Source organism: Martes martes (assembly GCF_963455335.1).
Source record: "Martes martes genome assembly, chromosome: 5".
NCBI classification, from domain to species: domain Eukaryota; kingdom Metazoa; phylum Chordata; class Mammalia; order Carnivora; family Mustelidae; genus Martes; species Martes martes.
In genome coordinates this window covers 91,037,080-91,051,182 of record NC_137892.1, presented here as the reverse complement: position 1 = coordinate 91,051,182, position 14,103 = coordinate 91,037,080, and the positions used below count along the sequence as shown (strand labels likewise).

The 14,103-nt window shown below is 40.9% G+C and overlaps 1 protein-coding gene across 1 annotated transcript; it reads right to left on the bottom strand.

Annotated features, from left to right (window-relative positions):
- Positions 1-1,156: 1,156 nt before the first annotated feature.
- Positions 1,157-6,017, bottom strand: HNRNPA0 (heterogeneous nuclear ribonucleoprotein A0). Its single transcript, XM_080803733.1, has one exon. The coding sequence runs from the start codon at positions 5,560-5,562 to the stop codon at positions 4,636-4,638; it is 927 nt and encodes a 308-aa protein (XP_080659859.1). The 5' UTR covers positions 5,563-6,017; the 3' UTR covers positions 1,157-4,635.
- Between the last annotated feature and the right edge of the window lie 8,086 nt (positions 6,018-14,103).

Sequence of the window (14,103 nt, the reverse complement as noted above, 5' to 3'; positions counted from 1 at the left end):
GAACCTTTATTTCAGACAGTAATGAAATGTCCTAAGTGATAGTGTGTAGCCATCATATGTTCCTGAATATGTTCAGGATGTTCCTGAAATGATAAGGCCATTAACTGTTCTATCATGTATAATCTAGCTTTGAAAATTTTCTCTAAAATGTTTTCACTGAAATTACCCTAAGGCTTTAACAAGCTGCAATTGAGTATGTACTTTTCTCGGTATGTATACGAAGAACTGAAAAATACTTCTGAAACCACAAAACTGCTGCATTCTGTCTACCACATTTAACTATGAGTTAACCATCTAATCAATTAAGTACACGTGATCCGCAAGAACATATCTGCAAGGATAATGATCACATTACTCACCAATCAAGAGAAAAAACCTCATTCCATCAAAAAGAATATTTTCACTTATAGGACAACTATACTATGAAACATTTACAGTTGGCCCTCAAACAACACAGGTTTGAACTACACAGGTCCACTTAGTGATCTTTTTCTATAAATGCAGTACAATACTATAAATACCATTTTCTCTTATTAGTTTAATAATTATCTTCTCTCTAGCTTACTTTATTAGAAGAATATATGATACCTATAACATACAAAATATGTGCTAACTGACTATGTTATAGCTAAAACATCCATCCAGCTGACAGGATTAGTAGTTAAGTTTTGGGAGAGTCAAAACTTACACACAGATTTTAAACTGCATTGGGGGAGGGTCATTGCCCCAACCCCCACTGTGTTCAAGGGTCAACTATATAAACAGAAAGGTGTATTTGTCTTTATATGAGAATGTTATTGACATACATTAAAAATGCAAAACTATATAATCTTATTTTTAAAAAATTAACTTAGGTGCATACCAAGAAGAGCTAGGAGAATATAAACTTATTAACGATTACCCTTGAGAAGAGGATTTAGTCATATTGGTAGAATATTTACTCACTTTTCATTTATTTTTATTTATAACCAGTTATTTAACATTAGTAAATTTATTTTTAAAATACACCAGCCCCAAGACTCAATAAGATTTTTGTATTTTCTATTTCCTAGTAGTAATAATGGCGTTTTCTGTGACAGTCTAAATGATATGCAACATAACAACTTTTTAAATAACATACTGTATTGCAGAAAATACGTTTCTTAGGCTTTACCTATTCTTTCAAGGGATTTTTTATTGAAAAAAAATCTTACAATGTATTTTCACTTTTAATAGAAAGCATGAAACAAAGGCACATCAAAATAACCTGCAAGGAGACATTAAGGAAAAAGCACTGTCCTACTCTGGTTTAGAGGCAATTTTTGTTGCCCTGTTTCAGATGGAAACGAAATAAGACCTTCTGAAACAGAATGGAAGGCATTTTTCCCAGTAATCACAATCTTACACTCATTAAGTTGGTTAAAATAGGGGAGACTTACCCAAATGTTATCTTTCTAGGTAAAATCCACTGTCTAGTTGCAGTTTTACTCAAATCAATCCAACATCCAAAGTTCCACTTTCAATCAGCAAAGATACAGGCACATAAAATTTAACAGAACGCAAATTCTCAAATTTGAGAAAAGCAAACACTTAAAGAAGCCTACAAATTAAGTGACACTGTCACTTCTGGTTTTGAGGGGAATAATCAATACTAAATTTTCAAGTATCCTCAAACCCTTTAACCCTGCTTAAATGCAAAAATTTATTTTGAGGCATATTTAAAAAATCATGTTCAAAAGCACTAAGTTATTGGAAGAAACATATCATCCTATACTTATCCCTATAAACATTAACCATTTGCAAGCTCAAGATTTAAAACTACCATCAATCTTTAAATACCTTTCAAAACATGTTCAACTAATAATTACCACTGAATTTATACTAAAAATCCTGTAAATGTAAAAGCTCTTCATAAGAGCAAAACAAAAAAATGGTTTTGATTTTGATAATCTTTCAAATTAGATTCAAGCATGGCATAAAATTCTATTCAGTACTGACTAGATTCTGTACCATACCCTCTTATGAATTCTTAAATTTTAAGTAATAATGTTCAGATAGTTCTCATAGGTGAAAGGACTTAAAAAATTCAACTGGCGGCCCCCAAAAGAAAAAAAAAAAAAAAACCTACATATAAAAAATACTTCTATAAAAATTGACAAGAGCAATTCCAGAAAGACTAAATATCACTATGCTTTTGCCTTCACTGAATACCAGTCCAGATCACAGAAAATCTATAAAGGTAAATGCACAACAATGAAGTGTTAATATAAATGAACAGCACCTTGAGTTGCTTTTCTAATTAACAGGTAATCCTTCTACATCATTCATTTTACGTTTTAGAAGTCACTATGTTGGGAATACAAAATAACAATAACCTTATCAGACTTTGGAAACCCTCCAAAAAGGGGACTATTCCAACTGATCCAGAAGAATTGGATCTTCCCGCTAAAGCTGAATAAAAGGCAAACAGAGTAATAATTACAATGAAAACTTTAAGCATATCATTTTCTGTACCTTAGAGGCACTCAAAAAATGGGACTAAACTACCAAATGAAGAAGCCCCCATGTATTATGTTTCACTAAACTAAAAAATAAATTTAAAGAGCTGTAGAACCACTTAAGAGCAAGATTTGATTACATTTATTCAATGTGCAAAAAACATCTATTCCATCTGTCATAGAGGTATACTCAAGTTATCTGTACCAAGCATCAGCTATTCTTTGTCAAAACGACTACTGAGCAGTCCTAATCTAGCCTCACAATCTTGACCTTTCTTCCTATCTCTTGAAATGAAAGCCCCAGCAATTAAGATAAAAAATTTGGCACAAATTAGATATTAAGAAATATACAGTAGCAAGAACTAAGACAAAGTCAATGCTAAAATAATCTTTTACTTTAAAGCCCATTAACCTCCCCTTCAGAAAGCTTCTTACTATACATCTGGGCTTTTGAATGTAATATTCAAGTAAAAAGTTTTACCATAACATTAAATCAAGTGTACTATACCATAAGTATTCTGAACACACCCACCAGGTTATACATACTCTCACTCAATCATGTAAAGAATTGAATTCTTTATTTGTGATATCCATAAACGTTGCTATTCTATATTTCTATCCAGGAAGGCAATTTTCTCCTATATCATTGTTTTGTTTTGTTTTTTATAAACAACAACTTGAATTCTACTGCATGAAAGGGCTACAAATATACATTTGTTAACCAAGCAGAATACACAAATATTTTGCTTTACAACTTGCACCTAAGACACCAGTACATGTAGCTGGTTCATTAGTTGTCATAGCAATTTGGGGCCATCGCCCAAGCTATGCATAGCAATTTACATTTTCAAATCTCGTGTAGAAAGGGTAATTGTGATATGGACTGTTAACTACATTCCCATAAAGCCCATCTCAGTTACAAGTAAATGTGTAACCAAAGTCTGCACAGATTTTTGATGGCAAAACTTCTAAATCTGATGCAATTATCCTAAACAAGTTTTTTAAACAAATTGTTTTGCAGATATACTGCCATTCTGCCAGTAGATGGTGCTACAAAGGTTGGGGGAAGGATTTCCAAGAGGACAACAATTCAGCTATAGGAAAAAACGTTTCAACCTGCTCTGAAAATACAAAAATGCATTTAGTTTAAGGGTAAAATATAACCCTTATTTGTAACCATTCATTACAGACAAACCAGTAAGAGGGATGAAACTAGGCCATCTGAAAATTTTTAAACAGTTTATATGAATGAAAACACATGCTTAACACAAACTATTTCTTTTCAAACTACACAGTACATACTTTGAAGTAAATTCTCATAGAAAGAAGTGACCAACCATGTCAAGATGATAAGCAAATCGCTTGGTACAAGAGATGGATGCACAGAAACTTTAAAGATTTTAAAAAGCTACATCCACCACTGCAAAAGTTTTTCCTGTAAGGGATAAAATTTAACACGTCACTAGAAAGGCAACAGAAAAAAAAAAAAAACAACCCACCAAAGGACCTTTTGAAAGTTTCTCTAAGTACACATCAAGAATTAAGAATGAACACGAAAAATTTTAAACTAATATCCCTTAAAACGGTAAGGAATGGATCCTAGAAAAAAAATGTTAGACATATACGGTCAAACACAATGATTTATTAAAAATAAAACGTAAAAATGATTTTTGTACATATGCTTCCAAATTTCAGGCATGGAATCCAAGTAGATTTCATAGAAAACGCTGTAGCCAGATATCAAGTCCTTACAACAAAGTAAACTACCCCCCCACCCCAACCCCCGCCCAGGTTTTGCTACAGAATCAGCAAGTTCACTCCCTCCCCCCCAAAAAACACAAATTAAAACAAGACATTTTGCTAGTATAAAAACGACCAAGGTCCAAGTAATAATAAAAAAATAGAGTCCATCAATGACTGTAACACAAAAATGTGTATGTGAGGCCAAGTCCATCTTCGGAGGGAGAGACAAGAGAGGTGGCAGGCAAATAGGGCAACACCCCCAAGGATAAGCAGCCTTAGAAGCGGCTCCCCCAAGGGCAAAATGGGGAAGGCGGTGGGAGAGGAAGGAACGTAGGAGTTGACCCTAGCTGGGTTGTTGAAAAGAGCTACCCCTATAGCCACTCCCAGGCATTTTTAGATTTTTTCTTTTTTTTTTTTAAAAGGAGCTGCCTCCATAACCACCCCCACCGCCATAGCCGCCTCTGTAAGGTCCACTGTTACTGCGACCGCCCCAGCTGCTGCCACCGCCACCGCCGCCGCCGCCTCCCTTCATAGGCCCATAGGAGGACTGGTGCTGGCTGTAGCTGCCGAAGCCGCCGAAGCCGTTACCGTAGTCGCTTCCCCCGTAGGACGAACCGCCTCCGCCGCCTCCGTAGGCATTGTAGCCACCGCCTCCGCCGCCACCGCCGCCGCCGTAACCACCGTAGCTGTTGTAACCGCCACCGCCGCCTTTAGACAGGCCGTTCTGGTCTCGACCACCGCCGCGACCCCGGCCACCCCGGCCGCCCCGGGAGGACCGGGACCCGCCTCCACCCCCACCGGAGTGGATATCCTCCTTGGGGACGGCCTTCTTCACTTCCACGCGATGGCCCTGGATCGGATGGAACTTGACAACCGCGGCCTTGTCTGCCGCGTCGTGATTCTGAAAATACACGAAGCCGAAGCCACGCTTCTTGCCCGACTGCTTGTCGGCAATAATTTCGGCCTTTTCCACCGTGCCAAACTGCGAGAAATGCTCGATTAGGTCGCCCTCGGCCACGTCTCCCTTTAAGCCCCCGACAAAGAGCTTCTTAACCTTGGCGTGGGCACCGGGCCGCGCCGAATCCTCTCGGGACACCGCCCGCTTCAGCTCCACCGTGTTGCCGTCCACGGCATGGGGCGAGGCGGCCATGGCGGCATCGGCCTCCTCCACATTGGAGTAGGTCACGAAGCCGAAGCAACGGGAGCGTTTGGTCTGGGGGTTCACCACCACCACGCAGTCCGTCAGAGTCCCAAAGGCCTCAAAGTGGCCGCGAAGGCCCGACTCACTCGTCTGCACATTGAGGCCGCCGATGAATAGCTTACACAACTGGGAATTCTCCATCTCCACGGCCCGGGCCTTCCCCCCGCCCTGCGAGCTCCGAGGTTTCGCCGTCGCCGTTATCGATGGCTAAGGCCTCTTCACAGCTTGGGCCCAGCCGCTGCTGGAGCCGCCACCGCCGGTCACCGACGGGGAAGGGAAGAAGGGAAGGGGAGGGAAGGAGGAAAAAAGGAAGGGGAAGGGAAGGGGAAAGGTGCCGGCTAGAGGGCGAGCCGAGGAGACTGGAAGACAACCAACACCACCGCTATCGCCACCGCCACCTCCGCTCCCCTATCTGGGCACCACACAAAGAGGCCGCTGAACGCGCGCGCACCCTCCCCGAGGCGTGCGTCACCGCCGACGTACGGCAGCCCAGCGCTGCCCGCCAATCCCTGCGTCGCTCTCCCTAGTCCCGCCTACCGCGCCGCAGCGCCGCTCTCGGTCACGGACTCCCCGCCCTCCGCGGTCGATTCAAGCCCTCGGCCTGCACTGCTCCCGCCACCGCCTCTACAGCCCCGCCTTCACACCCTGGCTCCCCCATGTTCGCTGACCAGGGACTCTCCTTGCTCTCCGCGAACCTCCGCAATTCATTTCTTCCCAGCCCCGCGGCTGTTCCCAGTGTGTTGCCCCCTCCCCTTGCCGTATCCCCTCGCCCAACTCCGCAGTGGCGTTCGCGCCAGCCCCTTGAGAGACATGTGGGTTCAGCCAATCACTGCGATCCGCTCGCGCCCACTTCCGTTTTCGGCCGCCGCTGGACGGGCGCGCTCCCCGGTGCGCGCTGGCTCCGGCGCTCCCTGTGTGCAGAACCTGCCTGCTACCCAGATGCCTTACCCACCTCCCTGGGGTTGGTGGGGGGCGGGGGTTGAGCGGGGGCGCGCTGGGGGCCGTTCCCAACGGATGCGGCCTGGGGCCCCACGCGCGGGCCTTTTGAAAACTTGACTGTTGGGGTTAGGGGTCTGGGTTTACCCGCCGCGATTCAGCCGGGCCGCTACACCTGGCATCCTCTCCGCGCCCCCCGTCCCCACAAAGATGGAGGGTAGAGACCTGGTCGGGAAAGGCGGTTACTAACCGTTTACAGGGGGCCCGACGTGCAGTTAAACTAAAACACTGGCACGTGGCCCTGAGCAAAAGCGAGTCCGAGGCCAGGTGAAGGGCGGCGGTGTGCCACAAGCGCTTCCGATTTCCGACCGAGGCGTGGCGCGAGAGCCCCCGCCACCCTGTGGCCATCCGTGAAGCCCTTCCCGACGCCCCTCAGCCTCCCCTCGCGCACTCCCGACAGCTGGCATTTTCATTTAACTAAAGGGAACACATCCTTTTATAGGTTTACGTTACCTACGCGTTGCTTCCTTCCCAACAAGTTACCTTTTTTTAAAAGCATTTTATAACAAACCGGGGACCGAAAGAGTTAAACACAAAGACATTATACATAAATAGCATGCAGCGCTGGTAAGTGCCTTACCGACCCTCACTCAGGTGCAAATGCAAGCAAGTTAGATCGGCTTCCACTTACTGAACCTTTGTGTGCCAAACAAGATGCAAGGAGCGGGACGTGGTAAATACTGAAGATGAGGTGTTCGTCACTGCATCCTGGAGTATTCAGGATTGAATGGCGAAAGAGGCAGCACATGCCCTCAATCTCTGATTCAAAGGCTAGATAAAATTTCTAAAGGGACTTTACATGAGGAAAATAGGAAACAAAAACCACATAAGGTTCCAGGGACAGTAAAGTAGACTAGTTTGGAGCAAGAGGTTTTTGATAGAAAATAATGGGTAATATAGGTTTAGAGTCTTGGACATTACGGAATGCCTTGAAATTTAGGTAGTAGTCAAAATTAGTTCAAAGGCATATAGATAAAGCTTCATGGCTTGAGAACAAACTAGAGTCTGGTATTACCACCTACTAATTGTGTGATCATTGTATGACTTTGAGCAAGTCACTTAACCTTTTTTAAAAACTTAGCCAGTTTTATTATGTGAAACTCAAAATAACTGAACACCTCCCAACTGTGGTAAAAATTAAATGAAATTCTGTATGTAAACACAGTGCTGCTACATACTAACTGCTCAATTCAACCAACAAATATACCAGGTGCTGGGAATATGGCAATAAAGAACAGACAAAACTCTCTGGCCTCATAGAGCTTACATTCTAGGGGGGAGAAGCAGATAACAAGAAAGATACACACAGCATGATTGTAGTCAGTGGGCTCCCTATTAAAGGAGGACAGTAGGGCACTATTACCTTTCTGTTACAGAAAAAAAAAAACCCTCAAAATTCAAGTATGTCAGAATTTGCTAACGGCTGATGATACAGAATGAGGAAAACAAAAGTATTCCAGTGTTTGAAATCTGGAACACTAAAATTGTAGCCTGAAAGAACTACAAAACTAAGGAAACTATTTTGGAGGGAGCTGGGTGAGATGATAAACATAGCTGTTTAAGGTGATATGGGATATTTATAGGGCACTATTTTTCACTATGCCCAAGATTACACCTGACATGAGAGAGAAGACATTAAGATAAGTATTTTAATTTTAGGGGCACCTAGGTGGCGCAGTTAAGCATCAGACCCCATTTAAGCTCAGGTCCTGATCTCAGGGTTGTGTGATTGAGCCCTGGCTAGGGCTTCACGCTGGGCATGCTTAAAATTTTCTCTCTCCCTCTCCTCCTGCCCTTCCCACCCCTCGCTCTAAAAAAAAACAGAAAAAGTGTTATAACAGTAAAAGATGAACTTCCGAAGGAAACTGATTAAACCATAAGTTATTTTCTCATACAAACTATAAATCCCAAACCAACAGTTTTCTTCTATATTGTTTTTTTTAAAATTTTCCATACCACTTAATTGGCAATCCTTTATGGGTTTAATTTCTACAGACTAGGAAAGCGTCACAGAGGCATATGTCTGATTAAAAACCTTACATATAGGGGCGCCTGGGTGGCTCAGTGGGTTAAAGCCTCTGCCTTCGGCTCAGGTCATGATCTCAGGGTCCTGGGATCGAGCCCCACATCGGGCTCTCTGCTCAGCAGGGAGCCTGCTTCCTACTCTCTCTCTCTCTGCCTGCCTCTCTGCCTACTTGTGATTTCTCTCTGTCGAATAAATAAATAAAATCTTTTAAAAAAATTAAAAAAAAAAAAAAAACCTTACATATAGGGGCTCTGAACTATATAAAAAATGCCAGTTTCCTGGGGTACCCGGGTGGCTCAGTACAGGGGAAAAAAAGCACTCAAGAGTATGCACATGCTCTCTTTCTCTCTCTTTCTAGTAAATCAATAAATATTTTTTTAAAAAGCGCTTACATATAGAAGGGGTTTAGGAGATGATGGGAGGTGACACAAGCATGTTTAAGAGACATTTAGGAAGCCAGGATAAATGCAAGATAATTGGGAGATTAGATTCTTTTTGGAGATTAGCTTGGTAAAGGTGGGCACAGTGAATACGGAGTATTATGTAAACACTTAAATGAAGCAGTTTCCTACCCTTCAGATCATTCAAGAAGAAAAAAATTTTTTTTCCTTCTTTACCTTTCAGATTACTGCCTGAGTTTGTTCCTTTGTTTTACCTTGTTTACCAGTATCTCAGCCTTCCAAAACAAAACAAAAATTTAAAATATAACTGAAATTTAGACATTTGCTTTCCATCCCTCTTGCAAGTTTGATTACAGAAACCTAACTGCATGTGGTGGTTACACAACTCCTACATCTTACTAACGAAGGTATATTTTAGGTATATTTTACTGTACCTAAGTTATACCTAGAAAAAGAAAAAGAATGGGAAAGGAAAGGGAAAAGGATGAGCTGGGGAAGAAAGGGAAAACTATGATAACCTATATTTCCAGAAAGCAGCACCTCCAATTTTTTTTTTAATCAACCTCCTATGACATCCAAGAGTCTCTTTTTATAGTTAGGGTTCTGGTATGGATTTAATCGTGTCCCCTCCCAAAAGTTCATATGTTGAAACCTTAGCCCTCAATACTTCTGAATGTAACTGTAATCGATGAGAAGGTCCTTAAGAAGAGAGAGGCAAGATGTTGGAGGAGTAGCAGACTGAAACAATATCAGATCCCAAGAGTTCAGCTAGATAGGTATCAAACCATTCCGAACACATACAAACTCAACAGGAGATATAAGAGAAGAAGAGCAGCAATTCTAGGAACAGAAAATTGACCACTTTCTGAAAGGTAGGATGTGCTGAGAAGTGAATCCAAAGCAGTGGGAAGATAAACCACGGCGGGAGGGGCCATTTCCTGGCAAGCAGCACAGCAGTGGGGCACAAAATCAGAAAGTTTAGAATTCTGCTCCACTAAGGGACATTGCTCCAGAGGCTAAGCGGGGGTGGAGCCCTCGCAGGGAATGTGGTCTCAAGTCCCATGGGGTAACAGAAAGATTGGAGGTGTCTGAGTGTGGCAGAGCTGCCAGGTATCAGAGCAGGGAAGCCGGCTGCAAAGACGGAGCTGAAGAGAGCTTTCAGATCGGGTTACCTTAAACTGTGAGCCAAGGCATAGTCGGACCACTGCTCTTTGAGCAGGGACCCCACAAGTGGCAGATCTGAGGAGACTCACCTTCCTGCTCCTGGAGAAGCAGTGCGGCAGGAATCCACTAGGTTTGGAGACTCCAAACAGGGCCATGTGCCAGAGATAGAAACGCTCTGTCACAGGCCCAGTGAGCTCGGAGTGCACCCAGAGACCAGAGAGACAGGAGTGATTGACTGCTTATCTCTGAGGGAGCACTGAGGAGTGGGTCCCCGAGCTCTCAGCTCCTCTGGGCCAGAGATTGGGAGGCTGCCATTTTCATTCCTGTCCTCCAAAGCAGTATGGAAAGCGTTCAGGGAACAAAAGCTCCAAGAGCAAACCTGAGCAGGTTACTTAACCCAGTCCCTAGCAAGGGCGGTGCAATTCCACCTTGGACAAAGACATTTGAGAATCACTGCAACAGGCCCCTCCCACAGAAGATCAGCAGGAACATCCAGCCAAGACCAAGCTCACTGATCAAGGAGAACAGCCAAACTCCAGAGCTAGAGGAAAGCAACGCATAGAATTCATGGCTTTTTCCCCACTACCTTTTACTCTTGCAAAGTTAAATTTTTTATAAGTTTATTTTTTTCTTATTCTATTTTTTTAAACTTTTCCTCTTTACTCTTTTAGCGTTTTTTTAACTAGTTTATCTTCACAATACCTTTCTCAAAAAAAAATCTTTTTAGGGGTGCCTGGGTGGCTCAGTGGGTAAAAGCCTCTGCCTTTGGCTCAGGTCATGATCTCAGGGTTCTGGGATCAAGCCCCGCATCGGGCTCTCTGCTCAGTGGGGAACCTGGTTTCCCCTCTCTCTGTCTCTTCCTGCCTCTCTGCCTACTTGTGGTCTCTGTCAAATAAATAAAATCTTTTTTAAAAAAATCTTTTTAAACCTTCATTGTAATAGTAATATTTTATCCCTTGTATTTAAGCTTACTTTTTGTAACACCTAGGGTTTTTTTTGTTTTTCCTAAAAAATTTTGGGATATAATTTCTTCTAATAGATCAAAATATACTCTAATCTAGCATACGGCTTTCTTCTACTCTCCAGCCGGAGCACAATCCCTCCTCTTTTTTTTTTTTTCTACCAATTTATCAATTCCTTTTTTAGAATTTTTTTAAAAATTTTCATCTTTGAAGTCATATTCCAACCCTTATTTGTGTGTGTGTGTGTATTTTTTTTTTCTTTCCTTAAAGTTTTGGGAGGTAATTTCTTCTAAGAGACCAAAATACACCCAAAATCAAGTGGGTGGCTCTGTTCCATACACCAGTCATATATACACACACACACACACACACACACACACACACATATATATATGTATACATATAAAATTAAAAAATTATATATATAATTTTTATATTACATATATAAAATATAAACTTTTATATTATATATAATATATATAATTTTTTAATTTTTTTATTTAATTTTTTATTTTATTTATTTTTATATATTTATTTATTTATTTTTATGAATTATTTATTTATTTTATTTTATTTTATTATTTATTTAATTTTTTAAATTTTTTTTATTTTACCCCTTTCTTCTCCACCCAGTTTTGGATCTCTTCTGATTTGATTAGCATACATTTTCCTGGGGTCTTTGCCACCCTTTTAGTATTTTATCCTCTCATTCATATATTCTTATCTGGATAAAATGACAAGGCATAAAAACTCACCACGAAAAAAAGAAGAGGCAGTACCAATGGCTAGGGACCTAATCAATACAGACATTGGTAATATGGCAGAACTAGAGTTCAGAACGATGATTCCAAGGTGCTAGCTGGGCTCAAAAAAAGGGATGGAAGATATTAGAGAAACCCTGTCTGGAGAGATAAAAGCCCTTACTGGAGATATGAAAGAACTAAAATCTAACCAAGTTGAAATTTTAAAAGCTATTAATGAGGTGCATTAAAAAACCGAGGCTCTGACTGCTAGGATAAATAAAGCAGAAGAGATAATTAGTGATATAGAAGACCAAATGATGGAAAATAAAGAAGCTGAGCAAAAGAGAGACAACTACCGGACCAGGAAGGGAGAATTCAAGAGATAAATGATACCATAAGACAAAACAATATTAGAATAATTGGGATCCCATGAATGGATAAGGAAGATGTGGTCCATATATACTATGGAGTATTATGTCTCTATCAGAAAGGATGAATACCCAACTTTTATAGCAACATGGACGAGACTGGAAGAGATTATGCTGAGTGAAATAAGTCAAGCAGAGAGAGTCAATTATCATATGGTTTCACTTATTTGTGGAGTATAACAAATAACATGGAGGACATGGGGAGATGGAGAGGAGAAGGGAGTTGAGGGAAATTGGAAGGGGAGGTGAACCATGAGAGACTATGGACTCTGAAAAACAACCTGAGGGTTTTGAAGGGGCAGGGGGTGGGAGGTTGGCGGATCCAGGTGGTGGGTTTTAAGGAGGGCACATATTGCATGGAGCACTGGGTGTGGTGCAAAAACAATGAATACTGTTACGCTGAAAAGAAATTTTTTAAAAAATTGTTTGCAAGACCATTGTTGAGGAGCATTTTAACTATGTTTATTTTTCCTATGAGATTTATAGTTTCACTTCTATTTAATTCCTTAGCATATTTTGAGTTCATTTTTATGTATTGTGTAAGATAAAACCAATTTCATTATTTTTCATGTGACTATACATTTTTCTCAACACTGTTAAAGATTATCCTTTCCTCATTGTGCATTCTCAGCATCCTTCCTGAAAATTAGTTGACCCTATATCCATGGGTTTATTTCTGGTTAATTTTGTTCTGTAGATCTATATGTCTGCCTATATTCCAGTGCCATACTGTTTGGATTAATATAATTTAAAACCTATAAATATGATACCTGCAATGTTATTCTTCTCAAAAAAAAAAAAAGAATAATTGGGATCCCAGAAAAAGAAGAAAGAAAGAGAGGGGCAGAAGGTATATTGGAGGCAAATTATAGTAGAGAATTTTCCTAATATGGCAAAGGGAACAAGCATCAAAATCCAGGAGGCACAGAGAACCCCCTCAAAATCAATAAAAATAGATCCAAACCCCATCATCTAATAGTTAAACTTACAAGTCTTAGTGACAAAGAGAAAATCCAGAAAGAGCCCAGAATAAGAACCCTATAACATACAATGGTAGAAATATTAGATTGGCAGCAGACTTATCCACAGAGACCTGGCAGGCCAGAAAGAACTGGCGTGATACATTCAGAGCACTAAATGAGAAAAATATACAGCCAAGAATACTATATCCAGCTAGCCTATCACTGAAAATAGAAGGAGAGATAAAAAGCTTCAGGACAAACAAAAATTAAAAGAATTTGCAAACACCAAACCAGCTCTACAGGAAATATTGAAAGGGGTCCTCTAAGCAAAGAGAGCTTAAAAGTAGTAGACCTGAAAGGAACAGAGACAATATACAGTAACAGTCACCTCACAGGCAATACAATGACACTAAATTCTTATCTTTCAATAGTTACCCAGAATGTAAATGGGCTAAATGTCCCAATCAAAAGACACAGGGTATCAGAATGGACAAAAAAACAAAACCCATAGATATGCTGTCTACAAGAAACTCATTTTAGAACCAAAGACACCTCCAGATTTCAAGTGAGAGGGTAGAAAACAATTTACCATGCTAATGGACATCAAAAGAAAGCTGGGGTGGCAATCCTTATATCAGATAAATTAGATTTTAAGTCAAAGACTATAATGAGAGGTGAGGAAGGACACTATATCAGCATGGAGGTTCCTCAAAAAATTGAAAATAGAGCTACTCTATGACCCAGCAATCGCACTACTGGGTATTTACCCTAAAGATACAAATGTAGGGATCCGAAGGGGCATGTGCACCTAAATGTTTATAGCAGCAATGTCCACAAAAGCCAAACTACGGAAAAAGCCTAAATGGTCATCAACAGATGAATGAATAAAGAAGATATGGTATATATATACAATGGAATACCATGGAGCCATCAAAAGAAATGAAATCTTGCCATTTGCAATGACATGGATGGAACTAGAGGGTATTATGCTGAGCGAAAT

Coding starts and splice junctions, on each gene's coding strand:
- HNRNPA0 (XM_080803733.1), bottom strand. CDS start 5,562: ATGGAGAATTCCCAGTTGTGTAAGCTATTCATCGGCGGCCTCAATGTG.